The sequence below is a fragment of the Bos javanicus genome, chromosome 16 (assembly GCF_032452875.1).
Source record: "Bos javanicus breed banteng chromosome 16, ARS-OSU_banteng_1.0, whole genome shotgun sequence".
NCBI classification, from domain to species: Eukaryota; Metazoa; Chordata; class Mammalia; order Artiodactyla; family Bovidae; genus Bos; species Bos javanicus.
The window spans coordinates 64,433,161-64,447,531 of NC_083883.1; the positions used below are offsets into that span (position 1 = coordinate 64,433,161).

General features: G+C 48.0%; 1 protein-coding gene across 4 annotated transcripts in view; it reads right to left on the minus strand.

The window, feature by feature from the left end:
* Positions 1–1,664: 1,664 nt before the first annotated feature.
* RGS8 (regulator of G protein signaling 8) overlaps positions 1,665–14,371 on the minus strand; it is a 96,879-nt gene continuing 84,172 nt past the window's right edge. For all 4 annotated transcript variants that reach the window (XM_061383410.1, XM_061383412.1, XM_061383413.1 and 1 more), the window contains 2 exons: positions 8,112–8,278; positions 1,665–6,664 (listed from right to left, as the gene is read on the minus strand). In XM_061383410.1, coding sequence (XP_061239394.1) covers positions 6,482–6,664; positions 8,112–8,278 — 350 coding nt within the window. In that variant the 3' untranslated portion in view covers positions 1,665–6,481. The remainder of the gene's footprint in view (positions 6,665–8,111; positions 8,279–14,371) is intronic.

The following is a 14,371-nucleotide window of genomic DNA, read 5'->3' on the forward strand; positions in this document are numbered from 1 at the left end:
CACACTTACTGTGTGTTAATGAGATGCCCGGCATAGAGTTAAGTATTTCCCATCTGTAAGAGACTTCTTTCAAGATCTAGGAGATAGATCTGAGATCCAAAGGGTTGCAGATCAAGCAAACACTGCAGGGAGGCAGTCGCGAACCAGTGGCAGGCACTCAAAACCTGTCTCCAAGGGAAAATGGTCAGGGCTAGAGAGAATCTGTGAAGGTTTTTGGAGAGAGCTGTGGGTGTACTCTAAGTACTACCCCACGCACATGGGGCTGAATGCCCGTCTCTCTCGCCTGGCCCCCAAGAACAGTGGTTCCCTTGGAGAGCCTGAGACGTGGCTCCTAATGTTTGGGGTCCTGACTCCCGCATGGAAAATAGAAAACGTGAGCAGGGGCGGGCTGGAGGCTTTGGCTGCAGAGCATAGGCAGAGCAACTGCTGCTTTGTAATTCTAGGGCCACATAAGGGCCCGGTGCTTCCAATGAGCCAGGTGTGGCTCTCTGCAAGAAAGAGACTGCCGTGGGGTCATCCTAGGGGCTGTCCAAGAGGAGGTCCTGGAGGGACAAATGGACTGCAGCAGAGAGACGCCGGGGTACCTCCCAGGAAGGCGCAAGCCACTACCCTAGTTGGGAGAGCTGCAGCGGGGAGGAATCCCCCAGAGACAGGGTCCCCCATGAGCCCAGGAAGGACCCACCGAGTCTTCCAGGTTCCAAGAGACAGGGGCTTGTCCCAGGACGCATGTGTGCCAGGTATAAGCCCCATGCTCCTTCACCTCGCCTCCTACCCTGCTCTTCTCCCACCTGGGGGTAGGAGGGTTGGAAAACCCAGCCGGCAACTGGGGTAGGAAAGCTGGCAAGGCAGGAGGAAGAAAGCTGCCAGCAGGGCAAAGTGGCAAGAGAGGAGTCAATCCCACCCGCTCCCTAGGGGCAGCGTTCCCATCTACAGCAGCCGGGCTGTCAGCTCTTGTGGCCAGTCCACAGAACTGGGATGGGGGGTGCGGGCGGACTGTTTCCAGGCAGAAGGCTTCTTTATTTAACCCAAAGCAATCACCTGTGAAGAAACATCAGCTTTCCTTTAAAGACAGACCACCTCTGGTGCATTTTAATTATTTTGGACGATTAACATTTCGTGTATCTCTGTCTCATCACCACCCCTGAAAAATGAGCTTTTGCGAGCAGGTTCTCCAGCTCATTCTCCTGTGGGTCCCCTCCATGGGACCCATCACCAGAAACTCTGGAAGATTCGATGACTCACCCAGGCCTTTCAGGGGCACAGCGATTGTATAAAGTGAGATACAGGCATAAGAAAGATCAACCCACTCCATTCTCAGATAGCTCCAGCTGAACAAATATACAAGCCATGCCTCACTCTTTTCTCTCCCTGCGTTCTCAAGCAGTAGGTGGCACTAATAAAAATACCACCTCGTGTTTGCACAGCACTTTACAGTTTCAAAGCCACTCTTGCAGCCTGAAGTCGCTCTCCACCCACCCCCACTCATCCCAAGTCCTTCCCATCCCGTTTTCACCCACACCACTGCTTTTCCTCATGGCTGGCATGGTGCCAGCCTCTGCCAGGGAGAGGCCGCGTGCCCCCTCCTGGGGCGTCCATGTGTTACGGGGAGCGTTGCCTCACAAAAGAGTCAGCCGGCCAGAAATGTGGGCAGAGAGTGAAGGGCAGCGTGTTCAGGTTTGGTTTATTATGTTCTCACAGCCTTGTTTATAGTAGAGGTGAATGACATTATTCCACTTTGCACAGTAATGAAACAATTCAATGAGGATGAGCTGCTACAGATGTGCCTGCGCCCCGTGACTCGGCAGCTAATGCTGCCTCGCCTGGAGGGCACACAAGCACAGCCACCGGTTCTGTCTTTGGAAGAGGGGAGGGAGCCAAGGGGCAGAAGGGAGGAAGAAGCAGGAAGGGGACCAGTGTATCGACAGGACCCGGCCCCCACAGCTGGGACGGCCAGTGGCCTCATCCTGCCGACTTGGACCACGGCATCGCATGATTCGGCGAGGTCGCAGGGACAGGAAGACATCTCCGCGCTTGGCTTCTTCCTTCTCAGTCTCATGCCAAGTGGCACAGGCTCCCCGTGCCAGGGGGTGACTTCGCCACCTCTTTTGCTTTCAAAACGGAGGATGCAGATTTAAAGAGGGCTAATGCTTGGCAGATTGCAAGAGAGCCTCAGATGGAAAATCACTAATTCCTCTGCCTGGCTGGGAAGTGGGCACAGACAGGGGTCAGGAGAGGTCTGGGTGCTCTCGATGATGGGAGACATCCTGCCTCTGAACTCACCACTCACCACCTCTCCTTTCCGGTTTATGGAGAAGCAGATGCCACAGGAGCGGCTTGTCTTCATCCCACCCGCAGCCCCGCTGCTCAACCACAGTGAGTTCACGCCTTGCCCTCACACCTGGACACCCGGCCGTGCCGGGGACACGTGCCCAGGGCCTGCACCCAGCGGCTGGGCCTGCAGGTTGGGCAGAGAGCCATTCACAGCTTTGGTTAATCCAGAGCAGCAAGTTCTGCAGAGAGCACCAGAGAGTAAAATCAACTAGGAGCTTCCCAGCTGCCCACCCGGCTTGAGACCAACAAGGGAATGGTGAGGGTGCAGAGCAACAACCCAAACCCCACGGCGGCCTTGGCAGAGAAAGCCTCAAAGAGCTTGCAGTTCTGAGGGTGTGACACCCTCCACTGAGAAATCTGAAGCTGTCATGCTACCACTATTATTACTGCTATGCACTCCTCACCCACTACCTAAGACCAGCTCCCATGTTTCATGGCCTTGGGCACAGAGGCACAGCCTAACATGAAATGAGCAAGCACATGAGTGCATGAACACAAACAAAAAACAGAGAAGCAGCCCATGAGGCAAGCTTGGAGGAAGCCCTGTGAACAAGAGCCGGGAGCCATAGAAAACCCCAAGGACCCCTTCAGCCCCCACCATTGGCATACCCCATGCATGCAGCTGGGACAGAAATATTTTTATCTCAAAAGAGCAAGTCAGAGAGGGCACAGAGACAGCCACCCTAGGAGTCAGATTCAGGGCTGGCAGGTTCCTGGTTATTGTGCTTGTTTGTGGCTGGGTGTGCTCTAGCCCTGTGAGACCAGCTGGAGACCACCACCCCTCCCTCCCCATTCCTCGGGTCCAGCTTCCCAACCTCATCTGCACATTGAATTCACCTTTGGAGCTTTAAAAACTACTGATGTTTGAGTTCCAACCCCAAGCTGTCTGGGGTGGGATCTGGACATTTGAGTTTTTTCAACTTCCCGGGTGGTTCCACTGAACAGCCAAGGGGGAGAGCTTCTGTCTTAGACCACTGTCTTAGACCATCTTTTTTCAAAGTATGGTTCACAAGCCACTACGTACCTGGGAACTTATTAAAAATGCAGATTTTTGAGTTCCACCCCAGATCTATCAGATCAGCATCTCTGGGTGTGGAAGCTGGGAATTAGCAATTGTAACAGGCTTTCTGGGTAACCCCTGCACATCCTCAGGTTTCATAATAGATGCTGCTCAGGGATCCTTCCTCACCCCAGAGGTGCCCAGAGCTCTGAAGGGTTGTCATTGATGATGTTGTATTTGGTTTAGCGAGGGCGACAGGAAATCTCACACCAGCCCCCAAATCGGTTACGACTCATGTGGGGCTGAAAGGCCACTCAGGGAGGAGAGCAGCCCTAAACGTCACAGCTCTGCCCGGCCCACTGCACGGCTTGCGCCCGGAAGGCAGGCCACAGCACAAGCCCGGCACAAGGCGCCAAGGAAAACGGCAAATGGGAGAAGCGGCCCCTGGGGATGCCCCCCTAAGGAGGCAGAGGAGGGCTTGTGAAGAGGGCAGGGGAGCGGGCGGGACAGGGTGATGGGGAAGGTCAGGGATGAGGTATGCTCGGATATTGCTCTAGATGTTGTAAACATTTCTCTTTGTTTCGTCACAGACCAGAATCTGGGTTGGCATGACCAAAGTGCCTGAAAGAAGCATCAGAGCAGAGAGCCCTGTGCCACTTGTGGGAAGCAGAACATAAAGGGTGTGAGGAAAGCTCCACCCATGGGAAGATCATCTCTGTGGTGTACTAGTCTAGTGCTCTTAATTGTGTCTCTCTCTCTCTCTCTCTCTCTCTCACACACACACACACACACACACACACTCTCTCTCTCTCCATGGGAGTACCATAAACATAGCTATCACGTTCCTCTACATACAAACACAAACCCACCCACCCTTCACTTAGTGGCAAATTTCGGGATACCCAAGCTGGGTCCTTCACACCTCCCCATCGTGGGAGGAAGTCACCAGGCTCCATGACACCACCATCTGCTGCCTTCCTTCCACCAATAGTTTGGGAAGAACCCTAGGCTCCCCGGTACAACAGTCTTGTTCAGACTTTTCTCCTGGGGACAGTGGAAGTGGTAAAAAGGCCCCTCTTAGAACGTTTCATGTTTCTGTAACTCAGTGCTGTTCCAATTTACATGCCCTTCATGTTCGACAGTAGAGTTGGCAGCAGATGCACGTTTTGTATGTAAACAACGTTGGAAATACCCTGTTTGAGAATTTGATCATTAAATTAATTCTGGCAGCGTAAGCTAAGGATGGTTTTTCACCAATGAGGACGGGGGAATACTACCCGATCTAACTAGGAACACCCACATAAGGCTGCAAAGTTCTTGAACATGAAATTCCACAGGTCTCTTCAGGAGTCCTGTGTTCTCTCTCTCCTTGATGGTTTATACAGACACATCAACTCTCATTCACAAATGCTCATAGATACACAGCAGGGCAGCGGACCCTAACAGCCAGTGGGACTCAAGAGCCTTCTTGGCCTGTTGTAGCTGTAGCCGAGGAAGGAAGAGATTCATGAAGCTGCTGGACGAGAATGCAAACGTGGAATACCTTCACATTTAAAGAGGCCCATCCTTCCCCCAGGACGAGACAGCTTCCACCAAGGCCTCAGTCACCTGTGCTGCAGAACCCACACCTGTGTGGCTTCATTTAGTCCAGCTGAAAGCTTTGGAACTCTGCACTGAATCCAAATCCATCGGCTGTCAATCACCCCGAGTGACCTCCAGCCCGTTCTCTCTGATTCAGTCTACCAGGAGACCAGCACCTCCCAGGCTCCTCTTCCACTTTCTGGTCTCTCTGCTGAGGCTCCATCTCCCTGGCACCACAGTCTTGGGCCAAAGTCAGCTTCTTCCTGGGCAGCCAGAAAAAGGTTTCCTGCATCTCACTCACCATCCAAGGAAGAGTTTCCTGATGTACTTCCAAGAGCAGCGCCAGGGTACCATGAAGTCACCTTGAAGGAAGGTTCTCCATAAACCAGATGTTCACAGTCATCTTCTCAGCTTCACTTTCGCTTCCATTTTCAATCCCAAAACATCAAGAAGGAAGCGGCTGATCAGCCAAGATGGCCCTCATGAGCGGGACCTTTCTAAGAAAGCATACTCCCAGGAAGCAAGCTGGAAAGAGAGTGACAGCCTAAGTTCCCATTCTCCCCCATCAGAATTACATGACCTGCATGGAGGGGGGAAGAGGGAGAGACAGGGAAAGTATTAGGCACACGAGAGCTGTCCATGCTAGGGGAATTCACCTCCCTTTACCAAGCCGTCCATCATTCTACGGGGTCAGTGATGTGTGATGCCACAGGGAGGTGAGGACAGAGTGTACATTAAGCAACAGAGAGGTTATATGGTGCCCCGCTGCCCAAAAGTCTACTGGTGCTACATTCCCTGCTCATTCAACTTCTGGAAAACTTCTTGGTAGAACTGAGGAAGACTTGGCAAGCTGTCTATTTCTCAATAGCAGCTCTATATCAGAAGTGATGAAGGACGTCTCCCAAGATCCTTCCTGGATTTGCAAGTGTATAGGAGTCTTGTGAATTTCCTAGGTTGGGATGGGCAGTGATCACGGCCTTTCATACTGGTCCTATGGAAATGGAAGAAATAGCCAACTTCATGGAGTTTGTCCCTTTCCTCAGAGGCCACCTGTCAGTGACAGTGCGGAAAACCCCAGATAACACTGAGGTCTCAGCACCCAGGACTGGCCATTACATTATGACAGCAAATCACAAATGTGATCCTGAGTCTTCCAGCCCTTCTTCACAGGGGTCTAGGACAAGTTCAAAGAGTCAGGAATCCTAAATGAGGAGCGTGTGGAAGTGGTGGAAATTGCCTTTGCATTATTTACAGATTAGCCCAGCACAGCAAATCTCCCTTCTTGGTGGAGATGACCCAAGGCCTTATGAAGAGCAAGTTGCCAACCCAGAGAAGGGTGACAAAGTACTACCACTAACCAAGACACAAACACGGGTAAAGGGGGCAGGACAGAGTCCGAGCTCCGGTGGCTGATCAGACTTTGGGATGGCTCTTCATCCGTTCCTCACTCCTGGCCTTCCAACCTAATCGCCACTGCTTTTGAACACCTATGACATGTCACATTAGAATATGGTCTTGGCAGCAAGGGGAAGGGGAAGCCAGTGATCTCCAAGAGTCCCCATCTGAGTTCTAACTGAGCCGCCTCTGGCTTTGGGACAGCAAATCTAAGTACATTTTGGACCTCAGGAACCGGGGGTAAGAGTCTTTCTCCATGAGACTGTGTACTTTGCCCTGGGCTTGGTCAAAACAAGTCAGGGATGGCTCTTGCATGTTCTTCCTCGTGGCTTCTCGGGTCTGGAAGTCTATGTTTACCTGGAGACACAAGCAGAGAACATCATCACAGGCCCTCAAGGGCCAAGGCACCTGGCAGTTGGTCCTACTTAATAATTATTCATGACAGCATCTTAAATACATTAAGCTTATTCATACTTTTCAAACTGCTTTCATGAAAGTCATCCCTTTGGATCCCAGGAAGAGTCCTGTAAGGTCTAAAGACCAGATATGCTTCATTCCAATTTATAAAGATACTGAAGAAATGAGTTATCAAAAAGCTGGTCTATGGAGTAGGACATGGCAGCCCACTCCAGTATTCTTGCCTGGAAAATTCCACTGGCAGAGGAGCCTGGTGGGATAACTACAGTCCATGGGGTCACAAAGAGTCACACACAACTGAGTGACTGAACACTCTCCTTTCCCACTCACTCCCCCATTTTTATTCCCTGTTGCTATTAAAATTTAGTGCGTAATCTTAAAAAAAGAAAAAAAGCTGGTCTAATGTACTATGGAAAGTTAGTAACAGTCAAGGTAAAAAAGCCCAAATTACTCAACCCTCAATCCAGAGGTCTTCCCAATGTCAGGCCAAGAGTTAAACCAGAGACTAGCATTAATGTGGGTTCCCTAAAGTAAACTTGACCGTTTGTCCTTTCTCAGCTACTAAGGAAACAAACGCCCTGGGGAGAAAGACTATGTTAAGAATGTACATCTCTCATCCAACCAACATTTATAAGAAGCCTGCTGTATCCTGGCCATTGGCCAAAGACCTCCTGAGTCCCAAGTCAAAGCATAATTGAAGAGTTCTACATACATAACGCATCTAAATTCATAGAGAGCAAATATTTTTCTTCTATAAAACCCTCCCAGGTAAAACCCTGTTTTATAACTCAGAATAGCAGTACATAGAAATTCATATTACCATTATAAGTAATTATAATAAATGAAATACCATAAAATAATATAAGTGAATGTAATCACTCATTAATAAGCAATGGCAAATATTGGCTAGGTGTTGGACCCCTAATACTCACAGTAGTCTTGAAAGGGAGGTGATATTATACCCTTTTACACTGGGGAAAATGTGATTCAGAGAAACATGGTAAGTTGACCAAGATCACACAGCAAGTAAGTGGTGGAGCTAATGTTGCAACAAGATTCCAAAGTACATGCTCGTTCCATCAAGCCATGCTGCCTTCCTTTAGGAAAACTAACATGGATTTATTGGCATCTATCTTGCAGAATCCCTATAGAAACACAGTTCCTGCTGGCACATATTGAACTGACAGACAGCTAAAATACTCCTAATAGAGCTCCTTTTTATAGAATCCCTGGGCTCCGCACCTTAAAAGTGATCCCTTTTTTCATCAAGAGCCATCAGAGCAGTGAGGCTCAGTTCAGAAGAAAGTCCCCGTCAAACCTGGCTCAAACCCCTTCAAAGAGAGAGGGCTATGGATGGAGGTCTGACAAGACCCCACCGCCAACGCACCTCCCGCGGAGCCTGCACATCCACAAACTCCTCAAAGATTCTATGGGCCTTGGAGACCAGTTTGGCGGTTGACCTGGTCTTCTTGAACTCCTCACAGGCCAACCAGAACTCCAGGTTCTCTTCACTGAACTCCGTCTTCAGGAAGGCGCGGAAGGCAGCCACTCCATCTGTGGATGTGGAGGGGTGTGGAAAGGAAGAGAAATAGGGAGAGGCTTCAGTTCAAGAACTGCAGAAGAAAGAAAGAAAGGTGGTCAGAATGCAAGAGTGGCCCTAGCTAGGCCACTGTCCAGCCCCCATTGATCCTCCTCCACAGCCTCTTGAAGATTCTCTTCTCTTAAACACACAGGCACCTCAGAGGTGGGCCGTGCTCCTCATTAGAGGATCAGCCCTCAGTGGTCACTGCCTGTCCCGTAACACAGAGTTAGCTATCCCCTGGGTCTACTGGTGAGCCTGTGTTTCTAATGAGGCCAAAGTAATATATGGAATTCGTTCTCACCCAATCCAAGTCAACCAACCTGAAAAAAAACAATCTGTCACAAGACACATTGGGTGGGTCAGGGTGTGTGAACGTCTCAGGGCAAATCCTCTACTAATATCAGAAAAATGTCTGAAAGTAAACACCCCACTGCCATGAAGTCAGTAAAACCATCCTATTATATGGAAGGGATGCTCAGCCTCTTTTTACAAACTTTTGAGGTCCCATACCTTAATGATTAATTACATGGATCCTTTATTTTTAAAAAGCTTGCCTATCAAATGATATGTTTTAATTAAGATCAATTATAACTTTTCTACCAAATGATTTAATGATTAACATATCCTTTCATTTTTCTTAATTAATGTCACGCATATTGCCAAATGGAGCTTCTGATCAGAATAAGATGGGTAGGGTTATCACACAGATTTGGAAAAAGAAACATTAGCCTATGCATTCGGCTGATGTTTTCATCTTAAAAGAGTTTTTATAAAGTATCCTAACCCTTAACACACACTCCTTAAATCAAATAAGACCTATCACTTTCTACCAACTGTCCCCAGAGAAAGGGCAGATTCAACTGAAAACAAAGGAGAGACTGCATTTTGTAAAAAATGATTCTGGCTAGAATGTGTCATTTCTTTTCTAAAATTTACTAGAAGGACAATATGTCAACAAGTTTTTATTCACTCTTTTTTTTCAGTTTTTAGTTGTTTTTTCAATTGGATTTTTTATTATATAGTATTATATATAGTATATAGTATTATAATTTCTTTATTATAGTTGGCTTTACAATGCTGTGTTCGTTTCTGCTGTTCAGCAAAATGAATCAGCCGCACATATCCATATATCCCCTCTTCCTTGGATTTTCTTCCCATTTAGGTCACCACAGAGCACTGAGTACAAGTTTCAGTGGTCTACAGTCTGTTCTCATTAGTCATCTATCTTATACATGTTGTTGTTTAGTCACTAACTTGTGTCAAACTCTATGACCCCACAGACTGTAGCCACTAGGATCCTCTGTCCATGTGATTTCCCAGATTCAAGATTACTGGAGTGGGTTGCCCCTGCCTTCTCCAGGGGATCTTTCTAACTCAGGGATCAAACCCACATCTCCTACTCTCCTGCACTGGCAGGCAGATTCTTTATCCCTGAGCCACCAGAGAAGTCCAATTTTATACATAGTAGTGTATATATACACACATACCACTTGAAATCTCCCAGTTCATTTCACACCCGCTTCCCCCACTGGTACCTGTGGACTCCCCTGAGCAGCCTAGGTCCACGAACACATACCAGGACTGGCCACTGCCCAGCTTCATTCCATGGACCGGCGGCACCACCCACGTGGGTGACATTTTAAATGTTTGTTTTAATTTCCTGAAACATTTTTATTTCTAATTAAAACGTCTATTTCAAAATAGACATCTTATTGCCCGCATTAGAACCGTAGTTATAAAAACCCAAACTTTTCATTTTAAGAGCCAGGAACTTGGGAGAGAAAAGGGTTTCGATGAAACTCTCAAACCTAAACCTTAAATCACAAAGAAATCTAAGTTTGGGGGCCTGAGCTTAAAGTGTTAAACAAAGGTAGGGTTGGCCATGACGTTTATCACCCTAGCCAGGACATTTCTGAGAGTGAAGGGGACCACTTCTGTTAATTACACAGGAAGAACGGGCATACACCATGACCACCATAGCCAAAAACCAGGACACACGGTCACCTTAACAGTAAGACAAGGAGACTGGAGAAAGTAGAACATGATATAAGGTTGTTTTGCATCAGGCAGGATGGAAATAAAACTGTTGCTGTGCCAGGCAGGAGGAAAGTAACTCACAGTTTAGATCCATATAAGAGGCCGCTCAGGGCTCCACGCACCCTTATACCTGCCTTGGGTTCAAAACCCTGAGAGGAGGGAATAGAAATGCGAGATAAACTGAGGATCAATGTACGTGTGAAACAGTGGCCTGGCAATGATTAGGCAGAAAGAGAGTCTAAAAATCATTCATTCGACTCAACAACTTTTTAAAAAAACTGCTTATGTACAAAGTACTATTCAAAGTCTTGGGATACGTTAGAGAACGAATCATAAAATTCCTGTCCATGATATCCCTTGTGGGTGCTCTCTTTGCCATGTCTTGTCTCCTCAAAGGTCTCAAAGAGGCGTTCAACAGGTTTCCATACCCACCTGCTGCCGTGGGAGCCTCTGAGGGCACTCAGTGCCTGTGAGAGGCGAGGGGTGGGCGGTGGGGGTCTGCTCCAGCAAAGCGACCTCGGAGCAGAGATCAGTCCACATGTGACCAGAGCCAGGGACCCTGTCCATGGCGTGGGGAGGACGCAGGCCAGAGGCCCTGTCCTTGTGCCTTCCCACTGTGGTCAGGGTATGGAAGGAAAAAGTTGGGGGGACCCTAAAACACTGCAATGATCTAAAGGAGCAAAGGTGAAGAGACTCAGAAGAGTGACTAGGAAGGGCCTGGGTTTTTTCTCTTCTTTTTAATTGGAGTCTAATTGTTTTACAATGTTGTGTTAGTTGCTACTATACACTGAAGAGAATCAGCTATATGTATAACTAAGTCCCCTCCCTCCCGAACCTCCTTCCCACCCCCCCCCCCTTCTAGGCCCTCACAGAGCACCAAGTTCCCAGTGCTAGACAGCCCGTTCCTTCTGGCTATTTTACATCTGGTAGAAGGAAACGGCAACCCACTCCAGTGTTCTTGACTGGAGAATCCCAGGGACGGGGGAGCCTGGTGGGCTGCCGTCTATGGGGACACGACTGAAGTGACTTAGCAGCAGCAGTGTATATATGTCCACGCTACTCTCTCAAGAGCCTATTGTTTTTAAACCAGAAGAGGATAAATTCTTCGAATTGAAAAGTTTGTGGCTCCTGTTAGATTTTGTTTTGCTTCTCATCAAGCAAGAACAGGTGCTTGTGAGCGAGCAGAGATAAAGAAAATTACCTCTCCGCCTTCCTCAATGGTATCAGTGAGAATCGCCCTCCCAGGGAAACTTTCTGGCCTCATACTACCCAAGGTACAGACCTTATCTCCTTGCATCAGAGCTCAGCTTTGCTGGGTCTTTGTGTGGATTAAAGGAGATAATACTTGCAAAGTATTCTCAGGATCATTGCTTTACTTCTCTCCACTTTATTGATGAGGAAATGGATGCTTAGAGAAAGTGGCTAGACTGAGTTCACACAAGTAATAACACGCAGCGTTAAAAAATATAAGATAGGTGAACTTCCAATCTAATACAGCAGTAACGCCATCTCTACCCATTCATTCATTTATTCTTGCACCCGTTATTCGACCCAGGCATTCTGCTAGGAGCCTGGGCAGAAAACATAAGCACAGTTAAGCACTCACAAAACTTGCAGTAAAAGAGCAATTTGAGCCAAGATAACATAATTATGGTAATTATGGTATAGATGATAAGTGATATGATAGGGAAAGCGTAGGTTGTTGTGAAAGTACCCAGGAAGGGTGCCTGTGCCAGAGCTGAGGAGAAGAGGGAAGTCTTGCAGGAGGAAGAAGCTTCTAGGCTGAGATGTGAAGCTTAGAAGGAAGTTAAGTGAAAGCAGGAGGGGAAGAGGGAGAAGAGACTGGCAGGAAAGGCGAGTCACACAAGCAGAGGCCTACAGTTAAGAAACGTCGTTAGAGTAACCAGAAATAGTTAAGACTAATGTTTACTACTAATAATGATAAAATTATTGAACCTACTTAGAAGATACACTGGAGAAGGCAATGGCACCCCACTCCAGTACTCTTGCCTGGAAAATCCCATGGACGGAGGAGCCTGGTAGGTTGCAGTCCATGGGGTTGAGAAGAGTCGGACACGACTGAGCGACTTCAGTTTCACTTTTCTCTTTTCATGCACTGGAGAAGGAAATGGCAACCCACTCCAGTATTTTTGCCTGGAGAATCCCAGGGACGGGGGAGCCTGGTGGGCTGCCGTCTATGGGGTCACACAGAGTCGGACACGACTGAAGCGACTTAGCATAGCATAGCATAGCATAGAAGATACACACACATCAAGAGGCCTGTGAAAGAGCCAGAGAGAGAAGTGCTGCAAAGAAGCCAGTTCTGACCCCACATTGGAACTGTTTCTTTGACTTGCTTTTTGTTGCTTTTATTATTATAACCCTACAGAATGGTCTGCCTCGGAGAATCCTGCCCTTCTGCCTGATTGTTTAAAATGCATTTGTTCAGAACCTCCTCCACCTGTGGATGGCAGGAAGGAAGAAATTAACACATCCCCTGCCTGAGGCTTGCATTTCTGGGAGATGTTTGCAAGATTAATGGACTTTTTGCTCTGCTTCCTCACCTCCCCCATCTCTGCTCTGTAAAAGAGCCTGGCTTCCAGATCAATCCCCCCCAATTATAAGATGGTCATTTTGAAGTGCTAGACTGCCATCTTCTCTGTCAGCCAGCTCTCCAGCTAACGTCTCTTCCTTGCCTCAACCCCCGACTCTCGGGTTCATTTTCCTGTCGTGATGTGCAGAGCAAACTTGCACTTGGTAACAGAAGGATGACACAGCCCTTCAAAGGCCTGGGGAGTCAACATTTCAGAGGGAAGGCAGCCACCATGTCCAGTGCTGCCCAGAGATCAAGCTAGATACGGTCTGAGAAGCAGTGGTTGTTAGACTCAGCAGCAAGATTCAGCAACCATTGGCAGGAAGGGTGACTGTGGTGTGATGAGAGCCCTAGTCATACTGTGGTTAAGTACAGGGGTGAGTGAGAGGGGAGGAAGTTGAAACAATGAATTTAGATGCCTCTTCCAAGAAAGGGAGCAGAGAGATCAGAGGGCATAGCTGGAGAGAAACCGGAAGTCAGGAAAGAGCTCTGGGGTGTGTGTGTCTGTCTGTCTGTCTGTCTGTTGGGGTTTTGGTAAGATAGCCTCGGTGGTGGTTTAGTAGCTAAGTCATGTTTGACTCTTGAGACCCCCGTAGACTGGAGCCCTCCAGGCTCCTCTGTCCATGGGATTTCCCAGGCAAGAATACTGGAGTGGGCTGCCATTTCCTTCTCCAAGATAGCCTTGGGTATGATTAAATGTTGATCTGGCCAGAAAATACTTGTTGAGCAGGAGGAATTGAAGCTAACGAAAAGAAAGAGTTTAATTGAGGGGACTTCCCTGGTGGCCCAGTATTTAAGAATCTATCTTCCAGTGCAGGAGACATGGGTTCAACCCCTGGTCAGGGAACTAAGATTCCACATGCCGCAACTAAGGAGACGCCTGCATATCGCAATGAAGATCCCATGCACTGCAACTAAGATCTGATGCAATCTAAATAAATAATTTTTTTAAAAGAAAGTGTTTAATTGATAAAATGTTGTCTCCAGGAAGGCAGGAGAAAGGCCATGTTAGGATAGAGATAAAGAAGAAAAACTGTGTGTGGATGCAGGGAAGTCTGTAGTTTGGGCGCAGGATACAGAAGGAGGTCCTATCTGATGTTAGCTGGAAAAGTGGTACGAACTGAAGATAAGTTTCTTACTTATTTATCTAGGGTCTGCGGCAGAGAGTTTTATGTATTTACTCCACACCATGCTTTGGGCTAGAGATTTCACACACAGCAGCTCATTGTACTTTCACAGCAGTGCTGACCCATAGATAGCACAAATGACCCACTCCATTTTCCACATTAAAACGTACGGAAGTCAGATAAACTTCCCAGTCACACAGTTGGTAAGAACAGCCAAGTTTCCCTACCGTCCATATGGCTCCAAAGCAGGATCTTTCCCGATGTGTTTGCAGGCAGAAGGAAAAGAAGAGCAAGGGAAGAGAACAGTT